The 22,522-nt window shown below is 39.6% G+C and overlaps 2 protein-coding genes across 2 annotated transcripts in view; both read left to right on the forward strand.

Moving 5' to 3' along the window:
• Window positions 1-8,327, forward strand: part of LOC139734577 (NADH-cytochrome b5 reductase 3-like) — a 32,629-nt gene extending 24,302 nt beyond the window's left edge. Inside the window, exons 6-9 of the mRNA XM_071645357.1 lie at window positions 1,798-1,881; window positions 3,181-3,266; window positions 4,708-4,807; window positions 6,216-8,327. Coding sequence (XP_071501458.1) covers window positions 1,798-1,881; window positions 3,181-3,266; window positions 4,708-4,807; window positions 6,216-6,388 — 443 coding nt within the window. The 3' untranslated portion in view covers window positions 6,389-8,327. The remainder of the gene's footprint in view (window positions 1-1,797; window positions 1,882-3,180; window positions 3,267-4,707; window positions 4,808-6,215) is intronic.
• An 8,696-nt stretch (window positions 8,328-17,023) lies between these two features.
• On the forward strand, window positions 17,024-21,711 carry LOC139734684 (uncharacterized). The gene has a single exon (XM_071645479.1). The coding sequence runs from the start codon at window positions 17,315-17,317 to the stop codon at window positions 21,566-21,568; it is 4,254 nt and encodes a 1,417-aa protein (XP_071501580.1). The 5' UTR covers window positions 17,024-17,314; the 3' UTR covers window positions 21,569-21,711.
• Window positions 21,712-22,522: the final 811 nt, after the last annotated feature.

Below are 22,522 nucleotides of genomic sequence, written 5' to 3' on the forward strand. Positions count from 1 at the left end.
CCTAGCCACCTACGACTCTAGACTATAATGCCACTCGGTTTCAGTCACATCTGCAAATTCAGAATGCACTTTTAAGACAATTTTGGAACATGGAAATTGTCCTCAATTGTTACAATATGTTATCTGAGTACATGTATTTTCTATTAGTGCTGCAATATAGTTGTACCATGTATAGCAGATCCCAATGCATGCTAATAATGAAAAGTGGTAATGATACAGATTTCTTTTTTTTTTTTTAGTTTAAATATTTAAAGACTCCAATTTCCCGAAGTTCAACAAAAGCTGCTGTGAGACTGTGTTTTCCTTAAGGACATCGATATTGGAGTAATGAGGGAAATGTTTATTTTGAGAAGTGTTGATAGGGATAACATTGTGTTTAGAAAGAAAACAGTGGGATGATAACAGTGTGATGCGAGCTACATAGGTCGCATGGCCAGGGTGGCTTCCCGGAGGTACCTCTGTGATCACTGCTATGTAAGGCCTAGCTACCAAAGATAGCTACCAAAGATAGCCAGAACTTTTTGATATACGTCATGGGCTCAGTTTTCTTTAGAGATCCATTAGTTATACTTTGTTTAGAGATCTGTTCACATTAAATCACACTGGGTGATTTGGTTGGTGATCCCTTGGTCTTTATTTGGTTAACCAATACACCACTTTAATTCAATGAAAAGGGTACAACTTTCGCTTCTTGATTTCTTGACCAAAAACAAAAATTAGATGAAGATTTTATTAAGTTTAGGGACTTTGGGTGTGTACATCAGTTCATAAATCATATGTATGTTTGTCATGACTGTTGATATTGCTGTTTGGTAAATACCTAAAACCTAACAGTTTTACAATCTTATACTTAATGTCCATTCTTGACGAGGCTTCTTCCAGTGCTCCGATATATAACGAGGAAGTTGTGACCAAGCAATTTTCCTTGTTATAGCCGATATCTCTTGACTTAAAGAAGTATGTTTGGAAGGAACTTTGGGACCTCGAAAGTTTCCTTGTTATAAGCAATAGCTTGTTACAGCAGTGTTCGTTATACCTAGTTTCTCCTGTATAATGTATGAAATAGATTATACCCATATGCATTGAAGCAATTTTGGAGTGGACTTGTAGTTAGAATACATGGTTGGTTCGCAACTGGTCCAGGAAATGGATTGAATTAGTGTTGAAATTTCTGGAATAAGGAAACACAGGAAGATGTAATTACTGTATACGCTATATATTTCGCGGGGGTTTTATTTTCGCGAATTTCGCGAGTCGGGAGCTTTTCGCGAAATTAACAACACGCGAAAATATTACCTTCCAAAATGAATCCCTTGCCTTGATGATACGAACATTTCAGTACTAGTACAGTATACCATGTCACGGCTTACCGAACAGACCATACTGGCTAAGCTTGTTTTGAATACGCACGTCCACGTCTACTTACGAATACTGTAGAGAGCCAATCCATTATCGCAAGGAGACCACTCGTCAGAAATATAGCGCGATGGACTTAAGCACTTCAAAAATGTTGAATTCTAACTTACTAGTTCGCAGAGTTTGGTAAGTTTTTTTCATGCAGTGTATAACTAGTATCATTCCTTTGCTAGTAAGTTGAAAATTCACACTTTCTTTGCCACTTCATATTTTCTCTGGTCCCCCAATCGCGAATTTAACCACTCGCGAAAATGTGTGACAGCGGCAATCCGCGAAAATTTATGTACGCGAAAATTATAGCGTATACAGTAGCCTTCGAGTTGAGGCCATGTAGGAAGGAATAGTTTCCTAATTCTTTGTTCCCTTTTCCGCCACATCCAGGCACATTCAGCATCAGACCGGATAAGAAGTCACCCCCAGTGAAGAAGACTGCCAAGAATATTGGCATGATTGCCGGAGGAACAGGTATGTAAAGCAGTGAAACACGCATCATCTGTGAGTCGCTTCTCAATTTACTGAGGCCATCACATTCAAGTGACGACTGATTCAAAATCTTTCCTATAAAGCCATTCATGCATGCATGAGTGAGAATTATATTTCATGCCAGCACACTGTTTTGTGCACTATTTATTCAAATTTCTTTTCTTTTCTTTTCTTTTTTTAGCAGCCATGAACCAACTTGAAATGCCTTCTTTGGAACTCACCTCAATTATGTATGAAAGAATAAAGTAGAATGGAGTCAAAAGGGGCCTGAGCTTTCGATCCTAGCAGAATCTTCTTGTCTGAGGCAAAATGGCAAACAGGCAGGGAAAGCAATCACATGATACTTCACACAACAAAAACAGTCAGGGACAGGCTAGGAACACAGAACAAAGAAAACAAAAGGAGAGGGTAGGATGTCATGGGCAAGGAGCCCAACAGGGAGTGAGGGGATTAGAGCAGGAGGGTGGACAGACAAAAGGCAGAGGAGGGTCAGTAATGATCCTGAGGACCTGGAGGGGGACCATTGAAGGAAAATGATGAATAGGGAGGCAACATCAAACAAGATAAGGAACAACAGAGGGATTAAGAAAGGAAACTAGTGAAATGGCAACAGCAAAGGGAAGGGGGGGGGGGGGGGGGGGCCTGAGCAAACAGCGAGCCCTAATAAGGTGTACCAAGAGGAGGCAACTAAATGAAAGTGAGAGTCTAAAAACAAATGCAAGTAATCAAACATATCAAAATATGAATACAGAATGATAATACTAATAATGATAATGATATTGATGAAAGAAATTAAAATGATAATAATTAAAGCACATATGGGAAAGGGGGGGGGGGGAGAGACACAGAATCCAAGGGGAAAAGAAAGGTAAATTTAGATAGGCATGCATAAATGGACATAATAAGCACAAATATGTATGATACACAAACAAAAACAAAAGAATAAAGTAGAAATAAATAGCTGTCAGAAAAAAAAAACTGCCTATAATGCACTAGTAGCGAACTAGTGGAGTAAAATAGAGTCGAAGGGGGCCTAAGCTTTCTAGCGGTATCTTTGTCAGAGGCAGAAAGGCCTTACTTTGGGGATCATTTATACATCTGGTAAAAGATTCTACTGGAATGAAAAAGACATTTTGGAAAAATTCAAACTGAGTTTTTCTACAGTAAATAATACCTTTCCGTTTTATAGTGAAACTAAGTACCTGTGTGGATATAATTTGTGCCGTAGACCTTTGACCTTTTTGCTGTTAACCTTTGACCTTTCTGCTGACCTTTGACCAGGTATTACACCCATGCTCCAGCTGATCCGCCACGTCTTCAAAGACAGCGACGATGAGAGTAACCTATGGCTCCTCTTTGCTAATCAGGTGGGTTATCAGACTCATGGGTGACCTTGGGTGTGTCCATCTTCTGGATGGAATAAAGAGATGTTACTTGAGATATGAATATGAATAGATTGATAGATAAATAGATAGATAGATGGAATAAAGAGACTTTACTTGAGATATGAATATAATAGATTGATAGGATAGATGATAGGATAGATAGATAGATAGATAGATAGATAGATAGATAGATAGATAGATAGATCGATAGATATAGATAGATAGATAGATAGATGGAAAGATAGATAAATAGATAGACAGACAGTCAGATAGATAGATAGATAGATTTGCGAGATTCCAACTTCACTGACAACAATGCTTTGCATTCGCTTGGTCTTCATTCTTTCATGGAAGTGAGATGGTAACCTGAGAGCCAGAAGGGCACTATCACATTCTAAAGGGCTTTTTACACTTGTAAATTTTTGCTTAGCCCCGGACCAACGGTGGGGCTAAGGGGGGGCCTTAGCCCCACCGTTGGTACGGGACTATCCTTAGCCCACTTTCTGTTTACACTCGTTTTTGCCAAAGTGGGCTAGCCCCACCGATAGTACGGTACTATCTGGCCCTGCAAAATAGCAGGGGTTAGCACCGCAATTGCGGTGCCAAGCAAGTGAGTGTAAACAGAACGAAAAAATAATCCTGGGCTAAGCGACGGAGACGAAGTCCGACCCTCACTGACCAATTAGAAACGAGGTAATCAAGTGCTGCCGGTGCGTGCGTGTACGTGTACAGTACACAGCGTAATTATGAATATTCATGTGGTTTGGAAAGTCCGGGGCTAAGAAATACGAGTGTAAAAAGGTCAGTTTTCTCCTTAGCCCCAGACAAGAGATAGTACGGGACTAATTGGCGAGTGTAAAAAGCTGAAAAAATTGGTACGGGACTAACGATAGTCCTGGGTCAGAGAAAGTCCGGGGTTAAGAAACACAAGTGTAAAAAGCCCTTAAGATTAGAGTGAAAATAAAAACATTTTTTTTTTTTAAAATTAAAGAAAGAGTCTATATTATCAAAAATGGGGAAGTTTAAAGGTGTTGCTCCAAATACAGGATAAATAGCACCCTTAGGCTTTGATTTTTATCATTTTACAAAAAATGAAAATAATTTATTAATCAGACACAATTATGCAGAGGAGATCAAATTCTACAACATCATACCAATAACTCAATACCCCCAAATTGCAAAAAAGCCCTTTTGGTTGTCAGCAGACGTGATGACAAAACTATAGGGCGTCAAGTGTCGCATGGCCTATTTCATTATGGGATCAGTCATTTTATCGATGAAATGTGATTTCGTCAATTAAATATTGTCATTTCGTCAGTGAAATGTCATTTCGTTACAAACAAAATGTAGTCATTTCGTAATGAAATATTGTCCTCATTCTTTGTCTGTCCAATTTGTCTCTTTCTGTCCTTTTCATGCTCAGACGGAGCAAGACATCCTGCTGCGCAAGGAGCTGGAGGAGGTAAAGGAGGATCAGCCAGACCGCTTCCACCTCTGGTACACCCTGGACCGGCCCCAGGAAGGTGAGGAATGGGGGGGGGGGGGGGGGGGGGGATGAGGAGGGCGGAGCTTGGTTCTGATCACATTAATTTTTTGTTTGGAAGATATGAGTGCATCACAGGGAATAATAATAATAATAATGATAAGGTGAAGGAGGATCAGCCAGACCGCTTCCACCTCTGGTATACCCTGGACCGGCCCCAGGAAGGTGAGGGGGGGGGGGGGGGGGGGGGGGGGGGGGGGGGATGAGGAGGGCAGAGCTTGGTTCTGATCACATAAATTCTTCGATTGGAAGATATGAGTGCATTACAGGGAATGATTTTCCTGGTGCTGTACGAGCTGAAATTTTCGCGTACAGATATTTTCGTGAATTGCTACTTGGAGGACATCTTCGCGTTTTGTTAATTTCGCGGTTGCGATGGTCTAACTGAACTTAGTTATTCACCCGTTGTTATTATCGCGTGTTCTTATTTTCACGGTTCAAAGCTGATTCGCGAAATTCGCAAAACTAAAATAAAACCACCATGACAATTTCAGCTCGTACAGTATCGCATTGCAATTTGCTATGCATTTTTACACCACTTCTACACAAGCTATCTTTTGTGTAGCAGTTTCCTTCCATAGAAGTGTACAGGATCCCATATAAATTGTTGTTCATTAGCTAAAAACTGTGAATTAAATTCTAGTAGAAAAGTTATTCCCTGCATCATGAGTATCCATGTAAGAGGTAAATTGATTTATGCCCGAATTTGTTCGGGGAAACTCATGTTGTTGGGAACTTAACTACGTAAATAGAAGAGATTGCATACATAAGACTTGAGAAATGGAGTTGGCTTTCCGATTCTTCCTAAACATTCGGTGATGATGCAACCCTACTACTGTTCAGGTGTCAAAGAAATGACATGTGTGCTGTTGATTACCAGCATAGTTTCTTGTAGGTTGTTAAAAGTGTAAACCAGTAGAAAACTTGTCTGGTAAAAGACAACATCGCTCCATCTCTTTGGGATAAATGACAAGTGTTTTCTTCTTTGTTTGAAACTTTGATATTGTAAAACATATACAATGTAGAATTTGTATGATTTTAGTGAAAGTTTCTTCTTTCTGTTTCTTTCATATGACTCTGTATCAACAAAATCAACCTGAGTATGGATGATTTAACTCCTGTTACAACGACATTCTCCGGATTGGCAGTTTCTTTTTTTCTTTCTTTCTTTTGTTCTATGAAAATTTTGTTATAGCGAAAGAGATGTACACATATATAATTTTGGGACATAAATTTTTACTTCCTTCTATCTGACAATGCGTTATAACTGTGTTCGTTGTAACAGAAGTGCACTTTATAATAAATTCTTCTTAGAGTTCTGTCTGTGCAGGTGCTAATCTCTCCCCCCCCCCCCCCCCCCCCCCTTACTCTCGTCCAATCACACTTAGGCTGGGAGTACAGCTCTGGGTTTGTCAACGAGGAGATGCTGAAAGCCCACATGCCGCCGCCCGGCGACGACACGCTCATCCTCATGTGTGGCCCGCCTCCGATGATCGACTACGCCTGCATGCCCAACCTGGAGAAGCTGGGCTACACCAAGGAGATGAGGTTTGCCTACTAAGAAGGCCTTGTTCATTGCGTGCCTGACCACACCCTGCCCCACCCTGCCCCGCCCTGCACCGCCCATGTTCCTATGGTGGTAGAAGATGCCCTGGAGGGCAAGGGGTCTGTTTTATATCATTATAGGAGAGTTCCCTTTACAGTGGAGTTTGCCTTGGTATATTCATTTTGAGAGAGGTACTGGACAGGCAACATCCTGTTCTGAAGGAGTTCTTCTTCCCTACAACTTTAAAGACCCGGTACCATTGGGATGCCATGGAGTGGGAGACTTGCCCAGCTCGGATATAATAGAGAACTCCCTTTATGAATTGCATCTAGCTTTATCACAGATTTTTCTACAGTATGTCCAAAAAAAAAAAAAAAAGATTGCTATTGGTTTTTTTGCATGATAACTTCAAATATGATTTAACTGTCTGAATGCTATATCAAGGTCTAAAAATATAACATGTTACCTATATTTTGCAGAAAACCCCATTCAATTTGGTTAAGTGGTCACAGAGAAATGTGAATCGCTGTGAAGCGTGTTGTGGATGTGATTCTTCCAAGTTTAGCACTTTGATGCTTTTGGAACTGCATATTAATGTGTGAACACAAAGGGCAGAGCTTGGAGGGAAGGGATTCCTGACGTGATCAAATAGATCCTAATTTCTCTTTGACCACTGAAGAAATTGGATGGGGTTTTCAGCAAGATATGGGTAATAAGTTATAGTCTCATACCCTGAAATTTTAATTGAATTGTTTCACTATTTTTAAAGTTATCATTGCGGAGGGTCCTGTTGTAATTTTTTTGGGACATGTGGTATGTCCCTGTTAGCAAACACACAGCCAAAAAACAATCTTGACTGGAGTTGACCATTACAAATGAGTGTAGTCCTTTATGCACATATTCGCTGATGAGCTCTATTCATGGTTTTCCAATGTTCCCTGATGGGAAATCGTATGAAGATCAATTCAGTCACACCACCCACGTTTCCTTTCGCTACCAAGTCTTAAAAGTTTAGAGGATATTTCGTCGGCTGAGAATGATAAGGGCGTTAAGTTGCCACTAAACCCATAGTGTTCATGACCACTTAGCACCCTTCTCATTCTCAACAGACAATTTGACAGTGCAGTTGAGTTTTTAGATTAAAAAGTCAAGACTTCTGTACTTTTCATGCCATAAGAAAAAGGATTGAGAACACTTTCATGAATTCAAAGTTTTGAGTGCCTCGTCCTTTCACCTTCAGAGTGATTTGTTTCATTTTGTTTGTTTTTTATTGTAGAACTACTGACTTACTACATGTGTGAAATGTTGGTATATTGTTTGCGAGATAAGGCAGCATGGTCTCAGAGCTACAGAAAGCTTCTGTCTTTTCAATATCTCATGCAGTGATTATAAAGAAGAGCTCTACATGTAGCTTTAAACTGGAATGTATTCTTCTATTCACCTTGTTTTGCTCCTGGGTACCATCAAGATGATAAGAATCAAAGTTTTCCTACATTGGCCTCCCTATGCATTTCATAGGAGTGTTGAAAAATGTTGTGTATCTAAGCGACAGACTGCTATACTGTATGCACCATTTATCTTGAAGGTATTGTATTTTTGCAAATTTCATAAAAGTTGGGTATTATTCCTGGAATTTAAGATTGTACGAAAACATTAACTCTGATCCCAGCATGAATGCAAATTGTTGTGAAGTCATGACTCACTAAAAGAATAAATTCATTAAAGGGTGTGTACAGGTCTGGTCGAGGTGAGGATTTAGCATTTAACGTTTTGCGAGATATTAAAAATCCACTCTATGAGATGTCAAAGATCATGCAATTCTATGAGGTATCAAAAGTTTATTTGATGAAAATCGGTTTTGAAATGGCTGAGATATCCAAAAACAAGATGAAACAAAGAGACCTTAATGAAGTTGTGGCTTGTCGCCTTTTATTATTATCACTTTTTTTTGATATCTCAGCCATTTGAAAACCAATTTTCATCAAATAAACATTGAATCCTTCTTAAATTACATGCTCTTTCATATTTCATAAGAGGTTTCTCATTAGCTCACTTACGAATGTTCAAGACATGAATCCCCACCTCAGCCAGTACTGTACAGTCCCTTTAAATATATGGCGTATAAGTACTTTTGATCCTCCCTGAGTTATATCACAAAATGTAGAGTGTGAGGTTGAGGAAATATCTCAAGTGAAATACATGCACATCTCAATTAACATGAGTAACCAAAATTGCACAAAACTTATATAAATCTCTGTTTTACTGTCATATAAAGCTATTAATTTGGAGAATAGCTAGTATAGCTTTCCAGACTTTCTCTGGTAGAGGAGTAAACATGTAGAAGGAAGCACACCAATGTTAAATGTTTGTATTTCAGACTGCGGGACCATAAATTTTAAACAAGGATTTGTGGTTTCAGCCGTTTTAGGGAGTGTTGGCCTACTACAGGCAGTTTGGGGCCTTTCAGTGACTCCATTGTACTATCATTGAAAGGAACACGGTAACAGAGGAATGTAATAATATACTCCACTAACCCCCACCACTTATACTGAACAGGATGTGCAAAAAGTGTACCAGTCTTGGCTGTATTTTAGACAAATGATTTAAATATGTTTTTTCTTGTCGACTCAATGTTGTTTTTAAAATGCATTACAGTAGGACATTGATTATCCACCCACAGCGGGCATCTGCAAAATCATCGATTTGGCCGGATAATTGAGGTCCTACTGTATCCGGTTGTGAAATTTTGTGTGTCAAGCAATAATTTAAAGTTTTGTATTGAACCTTCTTTTTGTGTTTTCACTATATGATACAAAAGAGATGAGTATGAGTATGACTTGGTTTTGTAAAAGGTGCACGTAGAGAGTACAAAAAGATGCTGTAGTCTTGGATTCAGGCACATATGAAGATTTCAGTCATTCTGAAGAAATGGAAAATATGTTAATGGTGTGCAAATGATGTGACTTTCTGAGAGAATGAATAGTTTTAAAACAGTGGATGTCAGTGAATTTCAACTCTTTGGAGAGATGAAAAACTGCATAAAATAATTATCTGATCATTATCATTTTATTTGAAACAGCAAAGAAGTTACAATCAGGCTGTACAAAACCACATTGATTTCAAGGTATTGAGTCAGATTATTTAATATTTGTGTCTTTGATCAGCCAATTAGAAAAATAATTTATCACGACACCTGCACGTGATACTGAGTTTTTATATGGTTTCAAGTTTCCAGAAATGATCCATGAGGGAGTGTTACAAACTTTGCCTTCACAAAAAGAACTTGTTCTAGAAATCAAATTTCTACATAGATATGTTCTACATAAATGTGTCTGTAATTGTCTAGGGTACCGTATATAAAGTGAATGTGGATAATGCAAATCATGATAAATTCACGGCATGAAATTTTTGCGAATTGTCACTGGCATTCAATGCATGTAGTGTAGAAAAGAACTTTCGTGTGCGTGTGCAGGGCTCACAATTTTGATGCATCAAACATCATTAAACCGTAGTTTTGTTGAATGAAATTTAATGTAAGCTGTAAGTTTACTGTAGACGTAGTAAATTTCAAGGTTGATATTGTTTTCATCGTTGATGAATTTCTGTACTCATTATCACAGTTCAGATGGAGGGATCATGTAATAAAAGTAAGGTACATGGGAAGTTGTTGTCTTTGTTGTTTCTTTGTTTTTCTGCCTAGCTTTGTCTTGTGGCGTCAAAGACTTCGAGACTGCTACTATTATTATTATTATTATTATTGTTATTATTATTATTATTAATATCGTTGGTTGAGAATGATAAGGGCGTTCAGTTGCCTCAAAACCCATATTGTTCAAGACCACTTAACTCCCTTCTCATTCTCAACAGACGATATTATTATTATTTTCTTATTTGTTTATATTGTAATTATTTATTTTTCAGCATGTGAAGTAGCTGGGGAGAAATTCACGTTTAATACTGATACACATAAATTTACCTTTTTAAAATGAAGTCAAAAGTAGGAGTTACTGTACATCCAGGTGCTGGCATGACACAAGCCCAACACCTTCAGATCACACAGGCCACAAATCATGCAGCCCACTTGGTATGCCTCTCATGACTCATACTGCTACCATTTACAGAATTGTGACTGTATGATATTTCAGTGCAAAATCTTAATTTTTGAGGTTGTTGGCAGATGAGATGAATAGTCTGACAGCAAAACATCAAGAATGTTATGATCTAGATGATTCAGTTACCAAAAGCATGTGGCATCTTTTTATGCTAATCATTACTTCAGTCGCATCTTCATCATACCATGCGAATACTCACACAATAATGATACGACAGCCTCGTACAGCTTACCATGTTGTCATCACTGAACCAAGTTTGGATTTAGTGAAAGCAGCAACATTATTAGCACATATCAGTGAAAGTTGTAGGAAAATTGGACAATCGGTGCAAAAGTTTTGAATTTTTAAAGTTTTCTTGTTGGAACCACTGGATGAGGAAACTACTGTAGGATAGGTTTCTACAGCATGGGTGCGTCCACTGATGCAACTTCTAATTTAGCCTACACAGTATAGCCTACTCTCGCAAATCACAAAAATCACTACTTCGACTGGAAGATGTAGATAATAATAATAATAATAATAGTGACCTCTTATAAAGATACTTGTACTTCCATTTTCTCTTTTTTTTTTTTCTGATAGATGGCAAACTAGAAAGCCAGTTTTCTGCGATACTGGTTTATTTCTCATCTAAAACACAAATGAATAACAACAAGCAAACAAAAATTGTCTACTTTTCTTGCACCCAATTTCATAAAAGTTGATATGATAGCTAATTGGAATGGCAGTTGCCGTGGTGATGGCAAGAATCTGGAACAGCCTCCTGATTGGCTGTTCTATGAGAATATTAAGTTCCAACTGCAGCACGAGTTGCTATCGGGGCCACGTACGTCATGTAGGCCCTACATGGTTGGGTTTATAGTGACCTCGTCTACAGCCGCTATGTCTATTTTCCAATTGGTCTACTGGCATATCGTCTATTACCGATTCGTCTAATACCCATTTGGTCTACAACTCGTTTTGTCCAGTACCCATATTGTCTAATAGTCACTTTGCCCACTACCCGTACTGTCTAATACCCAACTCGTCTAAGGAGCATTTCGTCTACAAAACAATTGATCTAACAGCCAAATCGTCTACACTCACAATGTATATTTGCCATGTCGTCTAATATCTATTTTGTCTACTACTAGTTAGTCTACTCCTACCTCGTCTACAAGTCATTTAGTCTACATTCACTTTGTCTAGTTATCATATCGTCCAACCCTTAGTTTGTCCATACCCAATATGGTCTATACCCATCTGGTCTACTCCCAACTCGTCTACTCCCAATTGGTCTACTCCCAACTGGTCTACTACCAACTGGTCTACTCCCAATTGGTCTACTCCCAACTGGTCTACTCCCAACTGGTCTACTCCCAATTGGTCTACTCCCAATTGGTCTACTCCCAACTTGTCTACTCCCAATTGGTCTATACTCGTCTTGATACCCAATTGGTGTACTCCCAACTGATATAGTTTTACTCTCAACAATTTACCCAAACTGATCATTTCCATCTGGTCATGCTAATAATGAATATACCACTTTGTATAGTGTCCAGTCCGTCTCACTGTCATGAACTATTCATATTAAACCCTGCCCTTGATTAGCACAAAAATCAATATTAGACTATTCTAGTTGTTAATTATTCCGTACATGCTGAATATAAAGACATACTAATCAATGGTGAGACATGACTATCCAGTCTACATTTTGGCCGTAAAATAACTAAATAATGATAAACTAGCTCAGTTACAATACTCCATCACAAACGAATTGTCAGTCATACGAAACAGAATTACATTTCGACCGACCACCCCAGTCCACCCGTACCTCCGTGGGCATGCATGCAGCGATCTTGGCGGGATCCCGAATGAGGAATTATCCAGTACGAGTGTAATTTGATTTTCATTGCGTTTGGTACACTAGTGAAGGTACTAACGATCCGCGCGATGTGGGCGTGTAGTTGGATGGATTGACACCGGATGCTCGCGTATACTAGTACTGTGTTGCATTTAACCGTTTACATACATCAGTACGTGGCAGACAGAATCTCAAAGAATACTGATAATGTACTTCTAATGTGTTCCTTTTCATTTTTACCATACTTATGATTGTGTATCACTGTCAAAGTTGAATGGATGGAGTGTTGAAGTTTGGACATATAAATGCTGCATGATTGCTTCTGATATAAATTACACATCCACCACAAAAATAACACAGCAAGTTTGTCACACTGTGACATTATCTTTTTTTTCCTTAAAAAATGTCATAATTAGAACATAAAAATTTAAACCAAATGGGGCACCAAGAGCGTTCAACCTATTTCACTGGGAAAAAAGAAACTGGATGAACAATAGACTTAAAGGACAAGTTCACCTTCATAAACATAAGGATTGAGAAAATGCAACAATGTTAGTAGAACACATCAGTGAAAGTTTGAGGAAAATTGGACAATCGATGCAAAAGTTATGAATTTTTAAAATTTTTGTCTTGGAACCGCTGGATGAGGAGACTACTACAGCTTGTGAGTCATATGCGTACAACAGTATAAAGAAAATGTAAAAGAAAATTCAACATATTTTCACTTTTTTCGCATAATAAAAGAGCACTTGACTTGCCTCTTTCTAAAGGCAGGGGGAATAATATTACCCATAACATTTGTCGGTAACGAGTCAGGGGAATGTATACTTTTTTCAACAGATGGAATTTTGTGAAATTCTCTTTATATTTTCCTTATATTGTTGTACGCATGTGACATCTAAGTTATTCATACACTGCAGTAGTCTTCTCTTCCAGCAGTGACTGCGCAGATACTTAAAATATTCGTAACTTTTGAACGGATAGTCCAATTTTCGTCAAACTTTCACTGATGTGTTCTACTAATATTGCTGCATTTTCTCAATCTTTATGTATATGAAGGTGAACTTGTCCTTTAAATAACAAAAAAAACTATAACTAGTAGTAGACCAGTTGGGAGTAGACGAGTTGGCAGTAGACGAGTTGGCAGTAGACAAGTTGGGTGTAGACCAGTTGGTGTAGACTAGTTGGGAGTAGACGAGTTGGGAGTAGACCACTTGGGTGTAGACCAATTGGGAGTAGACCAATTGGGAGTAGACGAGTTGGGAGTAGACCAATTGGGTGTAGACTAGTTGGGATTAGACCAATTGGGAGTAGACCAGTTGGCAGTAGACCAGTTGGGAGTAGACTGACTGGTTATTAGACTAATTGACTATTAGACAATGAGTTGTAGACCAATTGGCTATTAGACAAAATGAGCTGTAGACTATTTTATTCATAGACCTTATGATTAATAGACGAAATGGTCAATAGACATAATGGGTGTTAGACGAAATGTGACTTAGACAAATTGGACATTAGATAAAATGGCTAGTAGACGAAATGACAATTAGACTAATTGGCATATAGACAAAATGGTTGGTAGACGAGTTGGTAGTAGACGAAGTGGGTTTAGACGAGATGGCATTAGACTCATGGTTGTACCCCGAGTTCGCAGACACAAACCCTTGTTGTTCTAAAGGAGTCTGCGCCAAGACTACATGTACTCACCCGTTGGGACCGCAGACTCATACGACCAACGAGGGTTTGTGCCTGCAAACCACTTGAACTTCAAGCAACACAACCTATACTTATTTACCATCTTCTGGACTTTTCTCTACATTATGCTAATCACCTAATTATACCTATGATGTTTTACGAACCGGTGTTTGTAAAAATAGATTCCTGTTGACTCCATTTCTTGAATAGTCTAAAGTAGCCTAGGGGAGACTGGGGTAATTTGGCCCCCTTTTTCATGTTTTCTTTTAATACAATTTAATAGAAAGTTCAATAATATTCTAATTAAGCAAATATACAGTCAATGAATATACCTATAATATCCAAAAGAAAGTATAAACCTGAAACTTTCCGTTTGCATATTAATTACAATTAAGTTAATGACTTTGTGGGGCCATACTTTCCCCGTGGGTTGGGGTATTTGTGGCCCCTCTTTATATAAAGATATAATGAATAAAATAATTCATAGAGTGAGAGTAATACACTATGAACTACATGAGAGCATGTAAAGGAATGATTTCCTAATCATAGCAGGCCTCATTTATCCATTTAAATTGATGTAGATAGTCAAGTTCATCCAACTTCAACTAATTCACAATTGGTCCTGATATGCTGGACAACAGAAAATTGTGATCTAAACATGATACATAAACAATGAATAAATATGAAAGTCAATTCCACAACATATGGCTGATTATCAAAACCAATGACTCTAAAGGTTCCAAAGGCTTAACAGGCTTTTCAGCCCCATTTTCTTCACTTTTGAAGCATTATGGCATCTGTCATATCGTAATTATTTGAATATAAAAAGTGTAAGTCAGAGTCTATCATTTGTTGAGATTTGGCCTTGGGTTTTGTGGCAAGATGACCTTGAGAGATGGAGTCCTTTACCTGAAAATATCCAAATCAAAGCTGCAATGATAATATAATTACACAGTATGCTCATTTGATAAATCCCAGTAATGAACCATGTTAATTGTGATTTTAAACTAGATCTTTGATTTTCTTGCATATATCCATAAATGTTCATAGCAAAACAATGCTTTTCTATGGGGGGCCACAATTACCCCGAAGGGCATGTCTGAAACAATGGCCCTTTGTTCCAAGAATAGATAAAAGATTTTATGATTTGCTTCATAATCACTTTGGACAAGGTTCGTCACTATGAAATAACATTATGAAAAAGAATTTGGAAACGAATAGAAGATGTGACACTTAATTTAATAAAGTGAAGAGTTCACTTTTTACTTAGTGATTTTGACATGCACTGACAAAACAGGTCATCCTATCAAGATGCTAATTGTTAAATGAATGGATGTTGGAGCATAATAGTGGTAAGAAGTGACCTTCCACATACCACAGCTATAAGCTATTTCAACAGATAGAAGATGGTTTAATTATACATTTTAATATGTTGAGGGGCCATAATTACCCCGGGGCCACAATTACCCCAGTCTCCCCTATATGAGTCTTTACATAAATCTCAGAATTGATATCCAGAGTCACTCATAATCTATGTACTTCGGGATTTCATCGACATACTTTCAAATCCATTTCTTGAAGTCTCTAGCTCGTACGGACGAAAAGTCTTTCAAAGACTTCCATGACTCAGCGAGAACCCTGGTCTACATAGAACACTCAAAAGGCCAGTTTGCATTGTGCACAGTAATTAGCTGAATGAGCTAAATTAGAAATAGTTCCCGTACGATGATGCAAGGATTATTGCCAAGTAACCAGCGTACAATTTACTTGAGTACCCGTATTTAACACACACTCACACACATTTTTTTTTTTCAGGTCATTATGCAAAATGAGAATCTGAATATAAGAACGACCCAAGTCCATTGAAGACCATTTCGAGTAAACTTCAAAAAAAAAAAAATTCATATCGTTTTCATTTGCCCAATAATATTCTGTTTAACAAGGCAACATTGTATATATGTACAAATTAGAACATATATCATTATGACAATTAACATTTACTTTAATTGTGGAGAGGCCATTTTGTGTGAAGGACTTGGGTCGTTCTTTGAATCATATATATGGACTTAGGTCGTTCTTTGAATCATGGATTTGGGTCGTTCTTACATGATATTCTGCTATAGAGATAAGAGAAGGATGAGAGAGGGCGCTATAATAAATATGTATGAAAAATGACCCAAGTCCTTCATTCTTACATATAATTATTCATATAAGATTTAACTCATTCATTTCAGGCATTTCCGGGGGTAATTAGTATTTATCATTTAAAGATGAGTCCATGCATGCATAAGCTACAAAATCCCGTTAACATTGGCCAAAAATTGGACCTGGGTCGTTCTTATATTCAGGTCTTCATGGTGCGCTGTACCATCTATGGACTATTTTTACATCATATTCAAATGATACTTTTTAGACATTTTTTTTTTTTTTTTTTTTTGCATATTATAAAAATCGAAAACTCTTAACAACTAAAGAGTTCATAGTCCTGCTCAGAGTTCGTTGGTCCTGGCATACTGCCTTCGGCAAAGGTTTCAACTTCGTCGTCGCGGATAGTCCGAGCGGCGGAAAGGAGTACAACTGGCTACTCTATTTAGGTAATGGTCTGCTTATTTGCCCCAACCGTAACAGCAGACACATAGGCCTAGCGCGCATAGAAATCATTGCAAAAAGTAATTTTTTATCAATTATATGTAGAATAATCATATTATAAAGAAAAAGGCGTAAATATTCATATTTGAATGACGCGCCTCAAATACAAGAACAACAACAACAAATCAGACTAAGCACATGGTCTGGAAATCAGACTATGCACGCACATGCACTTGTGCAGCGCAGTACAATGGGTCAGGTGCTTTTGTTATGTTTTGTAAACTAACTTTTGACCCAACCGACCCGTGTAAAATCTCTGCTGTGTGTGTGTACCAATGGGTTTTCGTGTGTACATCAACCACCAGCTGTGGCGTGCAGTCACGTGTACGGCCGGATTTAGGGACCGTGCATCATTTGAATCACCGATAATACGTAATCTACTGTACGTTGCATGCAATTTTACGATTCGAACCACAGGTAGTAGGTACAGGTTCAAAAGCCTAGTGGCGTGAGGATCGACGTGTGTCGGCCGTCCGCTTTCCGCTCAGCGTTCGGGTTAGCAGCCAGCTGTTTGCATGGAGACATTTGTCTTTTGTTTTTTCACTATTTCTTTCTCGTCGTTATCATTGATTCACTCAAGGACACTGACTGTTCTCCTTTTAAAGACACTTTGAAGCCAGGTAATGCATAGTGAAAGGTGGAAGGATGGCGCAAGAAGGTAAAAGCGGAGATATGAACAGCACATCTAGATCGGAAGTTGAGGTAAGTGTGGTAATGGTGGAGGGTGTGATTTCGAGTGTGACGGTGAAAGAGCCATCTAAGGCTTTGCCTGCGCCTGTGGCCGCGGCGCAAACTGAGCCTGTGGTCCGTACAGAGCAAGGTCCTATGACGAGGTACTACCACATGTACAAAACGTGGGCGGGGTGTTCTATGGCTACGTGTGATAAGCTGGGAATACGAATGGATGTTCTGCAGCGTGCAGTGACGGCAATCCTAGACAAGACACCGATCGTATGGACCAAGTTGAGTGATGTATATCTTACAAATGGTGTTGTTTTGGAGTTGCGCACGTGGGTGAAACGGTGGTATTATTATCATGCGACCATGACGTCTGATCTCATTCTAGCACTGTTTGATGTGGGGATTGATGAGACAGATATGCCAGGGCTTCGGAGGAAGGTTGAGAGACTGGTTGAAGAGGATCGACGGTTGAAAAAAAATAAGAGAGCAAGTGGTGTGGAGATGTTGAGGGTGTTCTTGGAAACCCCTTTTCAGTGGAAAGGTAGAAGAAGTGAAAGGGAAGTGAGAGGTGAAGAAAGAGAAGAGGGAGAGGGGGAGCAGGAAGGAAGGGAAACTGAAGAGTTGGAAGGGATGGAAATAGAAGAGGAAGAAGGAGAGAATGAAGGACAGGAGGAGGAGAGAAGGGACACCAGAGATGAAGGAAGAACAGAAATGAGAGGAAAGAGAAAAAGGGGGACAAGAGAGGGGCAATCACAAGATGGGAGAAGAGAGGAAGATAGAAAAAGAAGAACTAGAAGGGAGGGAGGAGGAGGAGGGGCAAGCATATCGGAGCCAGAGGGTGTGCGGTTTGAAAATCAGTTGCCAGACGACTTAGAGGGCGCTCTTCTGGCAATTCAAAGGTTGAGACGGGAACTTGATGATGTTAGATCAAAGTATAAGTCAGAAGTTGGCAGGTGCCAAAATTTGCAAACACAGCAAGAGAGTGTCGAGAGGAAGTTGCAGTTCCAAATGAATTTATCTGCCAAATTGATCGCTGATTGTAAGAAATCTGACAGGGACGTGCGTAAATATCGTCAGAGGAGCACGATAAGACAAAAGGAAGTCGATGTACTCAAGCAAAACCTTAAGGAACTTAAGAAAAAACTAAGAAAATGTGAGCAAACATTGCTGGCAAGTACCACCACGAGAAAAACATCGGACGATACCAGTGACAGTGATGCCGAGAGTGTGTGCGAGTACAAGGAGGCATTAGAAAAGTGTAAAGGGGATTTGCAAGATGCTAGGATGACATTAGATAGTACGAAGAAAAAGCTAGAGGATGAAATCAAAACAAAGTTAGTGGAAGCAAAGAAATGTGAGCAAAAGTTAGAGGAGGCAAAGAAATTTGAGCAAGCAAGAGCAAAGCTTGAGTCGAAGATCAGTACACTGCGGAAAAAAATAAAAAATTATCAAAGGCGTGAGAGATACACGATACAAAACAAGGACAAAATGAAAGAAAAGATGGCTCAAGAGAGTAAGAAACATTCTGCAAAAGTTGTCTCTTTGCGGACAGAAGTCAAGAAATTGAGAGAGGAATTAAAAGAGGCACAAAGTCTCATTGAACCTGATCCTGAAAAGGTAGATGTTTCATTCAAACAGCAGAGTATATATAACAGTAATGTGAGGGGTGTCTACCAAGATTTGTTGACTAATCATGGAGTGAGTTCGAGAAACTGCGAGGGAGTCGTTAGGACTGTGTTAGGGGGTCTGACAGACATAAACATGAAGAAAGTTCAACTCCCAAAGAAGACTACTGCAGCCAGCATGTTCTATGAAGGACGAAAAATGACCCAAATACAAGTAGCAAGGGCTTTACAAGAGGAAGGCAATACAACACTATCAAGCGATGGCACAACTAAATTTGGGCACCATTATGCAGCATTTGATATTTACAAGGAGTCAGATGGGGGCAGCTCAAGTATGATGATTGGGATGAGAGAGAGTGTAAGTGGGACTGCCCAAACAACGCTGGACACACTCCTCGGACTCTTGCATGAAATAACTGACATGCCAGGATCAACTCAAACCGTAAACAAGATAATTGCAAATATCAAGAACACAATGAGTGATCGTCATGTGGCAGAAAAAAAGTTCAACAAACTCCTCAAAGACTACAGACAAGACCTTCTACCTGAAATAGTAGATGGATGGGGGGAAATGAACGATGCTGAAAAGGAACAGTTCACGTCTATGAACAATTTCTTCTGTGGGTTGCATTATTTAGTTGGATTGGCAGATTATGCAAGCAAGACCATTAAGGCGTGGGAGGAAATGATCTTTGGTAATGACAGAGTTGGAGCCGAGTCACTGGGTGGGATGCATGTTGAGAGAGGTGAGTGTGGGACTGTTCGGTTGGTGCGGACCGTTTGCAAGTCAGTGCAGGATCGAGGATGTGCGAGGTCCGGAAAGCCTGTGGAATTCAGGACTTTCCTGAAGTCAAAGGGTATCGAACATGTTCCTCTTGCACCATTCAAGGGGAACAGGTTTAATATCCTGTTCCTCAATGGTGGTGGCGTCTTCTTCCTTCGATCGGAATTGAAGGAGTTCTGTGAAGAGCAGGTGGAAGATCATCTCAAAGCTGTCGGTGCTGACCTGCGCGTGAGCCAATACCTGGCGGCTGCGCGAGCGCTTGGTCTCATTGACAAGCTTGTGACAGCTCCTCTTTGGCGTGTCATCAACGAGTCGAGCCACATTGCCGAAATGAATCAACAATATGCCAACCTGCACACATGCTTCGTTAGGTGGGCTGATGATGCCAGTCAGTTTATGCGCGGTGATGATGTGCTCTTCGAAGGGAAACACAACCCAGATGATCCAGTCTTTAAGTCTTTGGTGACCCCAAATGCAGAACTCGATCAAATGACGAAGCAGGTCCTTGAACTTGTCTTCCTTACTTTCTGCCAGGTCACCGAAAACATGTTGCAAGATCATCTGGGTTCTGGTGAGCACGCCAAGATGGGAGAAGAGCAAGTAAGGGCGACTCAGAGTGTGCCGAGAACAAATGTTGGTGTCGAGCGCGATTTCAGCATGTTGGACAGGTTGATTCATTTGAAGCCTTCTGCAAGTATGTTGGTGTACGAGAGCATCATCATGGGTGTGAAAAATAAGACAAGCGAGTGGAGGAAAGGGCTCTCTGTGACTGACAGGGAAGAGTTGATGGAGTATGCACGAAGAAGTGTGACGGCGCAGAAAGAGGAGTACGCGAAGCGAGCGAAGCATCTATGGAAAGAAAGAATCGAGAAGCGAAGAAGTATGCAGAAGGCCAAAGAACATGTGGTGACAAAATGCGTGAAAAGTGAGAAGGTGTACGCTGATGCCATGGCGAAGTGTGGAGGGATCTGGTTGTCGGAGCACGAGGTACATGAGAAGATGCGTGGAGCGTGTGAGGAGGAGTGTGTGGAAATGCTTCAAGCTCAACTGGAAGCTAGGAGACATTTGTTCCAAGAGAAGAATGTGAATGGCAGGTTAAACTTGAGTGAAAAAGGCCGAAAGAAGGGTGTGAAAGAACTGAAAGAGAGTGTACTTCAGATCATACAGGAGGCTAACAAGAGGGGGAAGAGAGTTGAGGATGAACAGGAGGATGACTATGCGTATGCTTGTGCCTCGGATGATAAGATTGGAGAGTACAAGAGTATGGTGGAGGAGAAGAGAAAAAAGACGCCTCAGAAGACAACTCAGAGTCGAAGGAAGAAGACAACTCAGAGTCCAGGAAAGAAGAAGCAACCGAAGGGTAATGTCACAAACGAGATCAAGTATGAGAACTTGGTTGGGAAAATTGTTGACCATTTAACTACTTTAGATAATGGAGATGAGGGATTGTACAGAGCAACAGTAATCAGCAGGTGTAGGAAAGGTCTAAGATTCATCTACGACAGGGAACCAGAGGATACGTACGACTACACGAGGGCAGAAATTGAAGAGGATCTGCGCAATGGGGACTTAAAGTTAACTCAGCTTGTGATTGGAGACATCATCGGTAGGCACATAATGCATAGATTTGAGGTAGAGAATGATGTAGTTTGGTGTAAGGGAGTCATTTCGTCAGCAACAGAAGGACAGGAGTGTCTTGTAACATATGAGGAGGTTGACGATGATGAAGACGAACTCGAAAGTTCATGGGAGGGGCCTCTGTTAGAGGAGTATGCAAACAATGATGTCAGATTCTTACAACCCGAGTAACCTGTAGCTTAGTGGGCTCTCATCTGTTTTAGGTGCTACCTTCTGCACTATATCTTTTACATAGAAATGTGTAACAGTTTTGCCATTCTTGTTTAATAAAACAATAAGGTGACAAATCCAAATTTGTGTTATGAATGTTCATTGCGCAATGTCTTATCAATTTCAGATGGGGTGTTGCCTGTTTCTTCCAGCCGTCTTCTTTTTTTTTTTTTGCTTTTTTTTTTTGCCTTTTTTTTTGGATTATTCACATTCTGTACCACCTTATAGCTCAGCTGATTCTGATTGATTTTATTGAAACAATCCCATGTTTCTATACAGTCGACCTCAACATACAAACGCGTAAGTTGAATAATCGCCTAGTCAAAGATCTTTTCAAGTCCTCAAATTCTCTTTATAATTATAATTTGATTTTAACCCCTCTATTGCATAAAGTCAAACTTTCTCAAACTCTACTTTAAGGTATTTATTCAGTTCAAATAGATTTGATTAAGTCAAGGTTGACTGTATAACCAGAAATTACAAATATCTGTCACCTCCTTCAGAATTGTCCCGTATGTCCCCCCCCCCCCCCCAAAAAAAAAAAAAATAATAATAATATATATGTATATGAAGCGGGCTTGGCCTCGTACGTGGTGGGTACTGCATCATTGGTATACATTCTATGTGACGGAAGGAAAACTTGCAGTATAGACGTCGCAGTGATGTTCAGTCTTGCCTTGATTCCCCAAGCTTTCGGCTGTTTCACCAGCCTTTCTCAAGGGCTTTTAAGGCGTGGGGCTTTGCTTGTGTGTGGTGTGGTGTCAGGAGGATGCTCCTCTCTAAAAAAATGGAGTGAAAATTTTCACTCTTAAAGGAGTGAATACAAAGAAAGAGTGAATTTTGAGTGAAATTGGAGTGAATTATGAGTGAAAATGTTCATTTTCACTCATTTTAGAATGACCTCAGGGATCACTC

Source organism: Diadema antillarum, unplaced genomic scaffold (genome assembly GCF_040938485.1).
Source record: "Diadema antillarum isolate AM-2024a unplaced genomic scaffold, OU_Dant_1.0 scf00000026, whole genome shotgun sequence".
Lineage (NCBI taxonomy): Eukaryota > Metazoa > Echinodermata > Echinoidea > Diadematoida > Diadematidae > Diadema > Diadema antillarum.

What these genes read in the sequence shown, in the direction of transcription:
- LOC139734684 (XM_071645479.1), top strand. Translation starts at nt 17,315, where the DNA reads ATGGCGCAAGAAGGTAAAAGCGGAGATATGAACAGCACATCTAGATCG.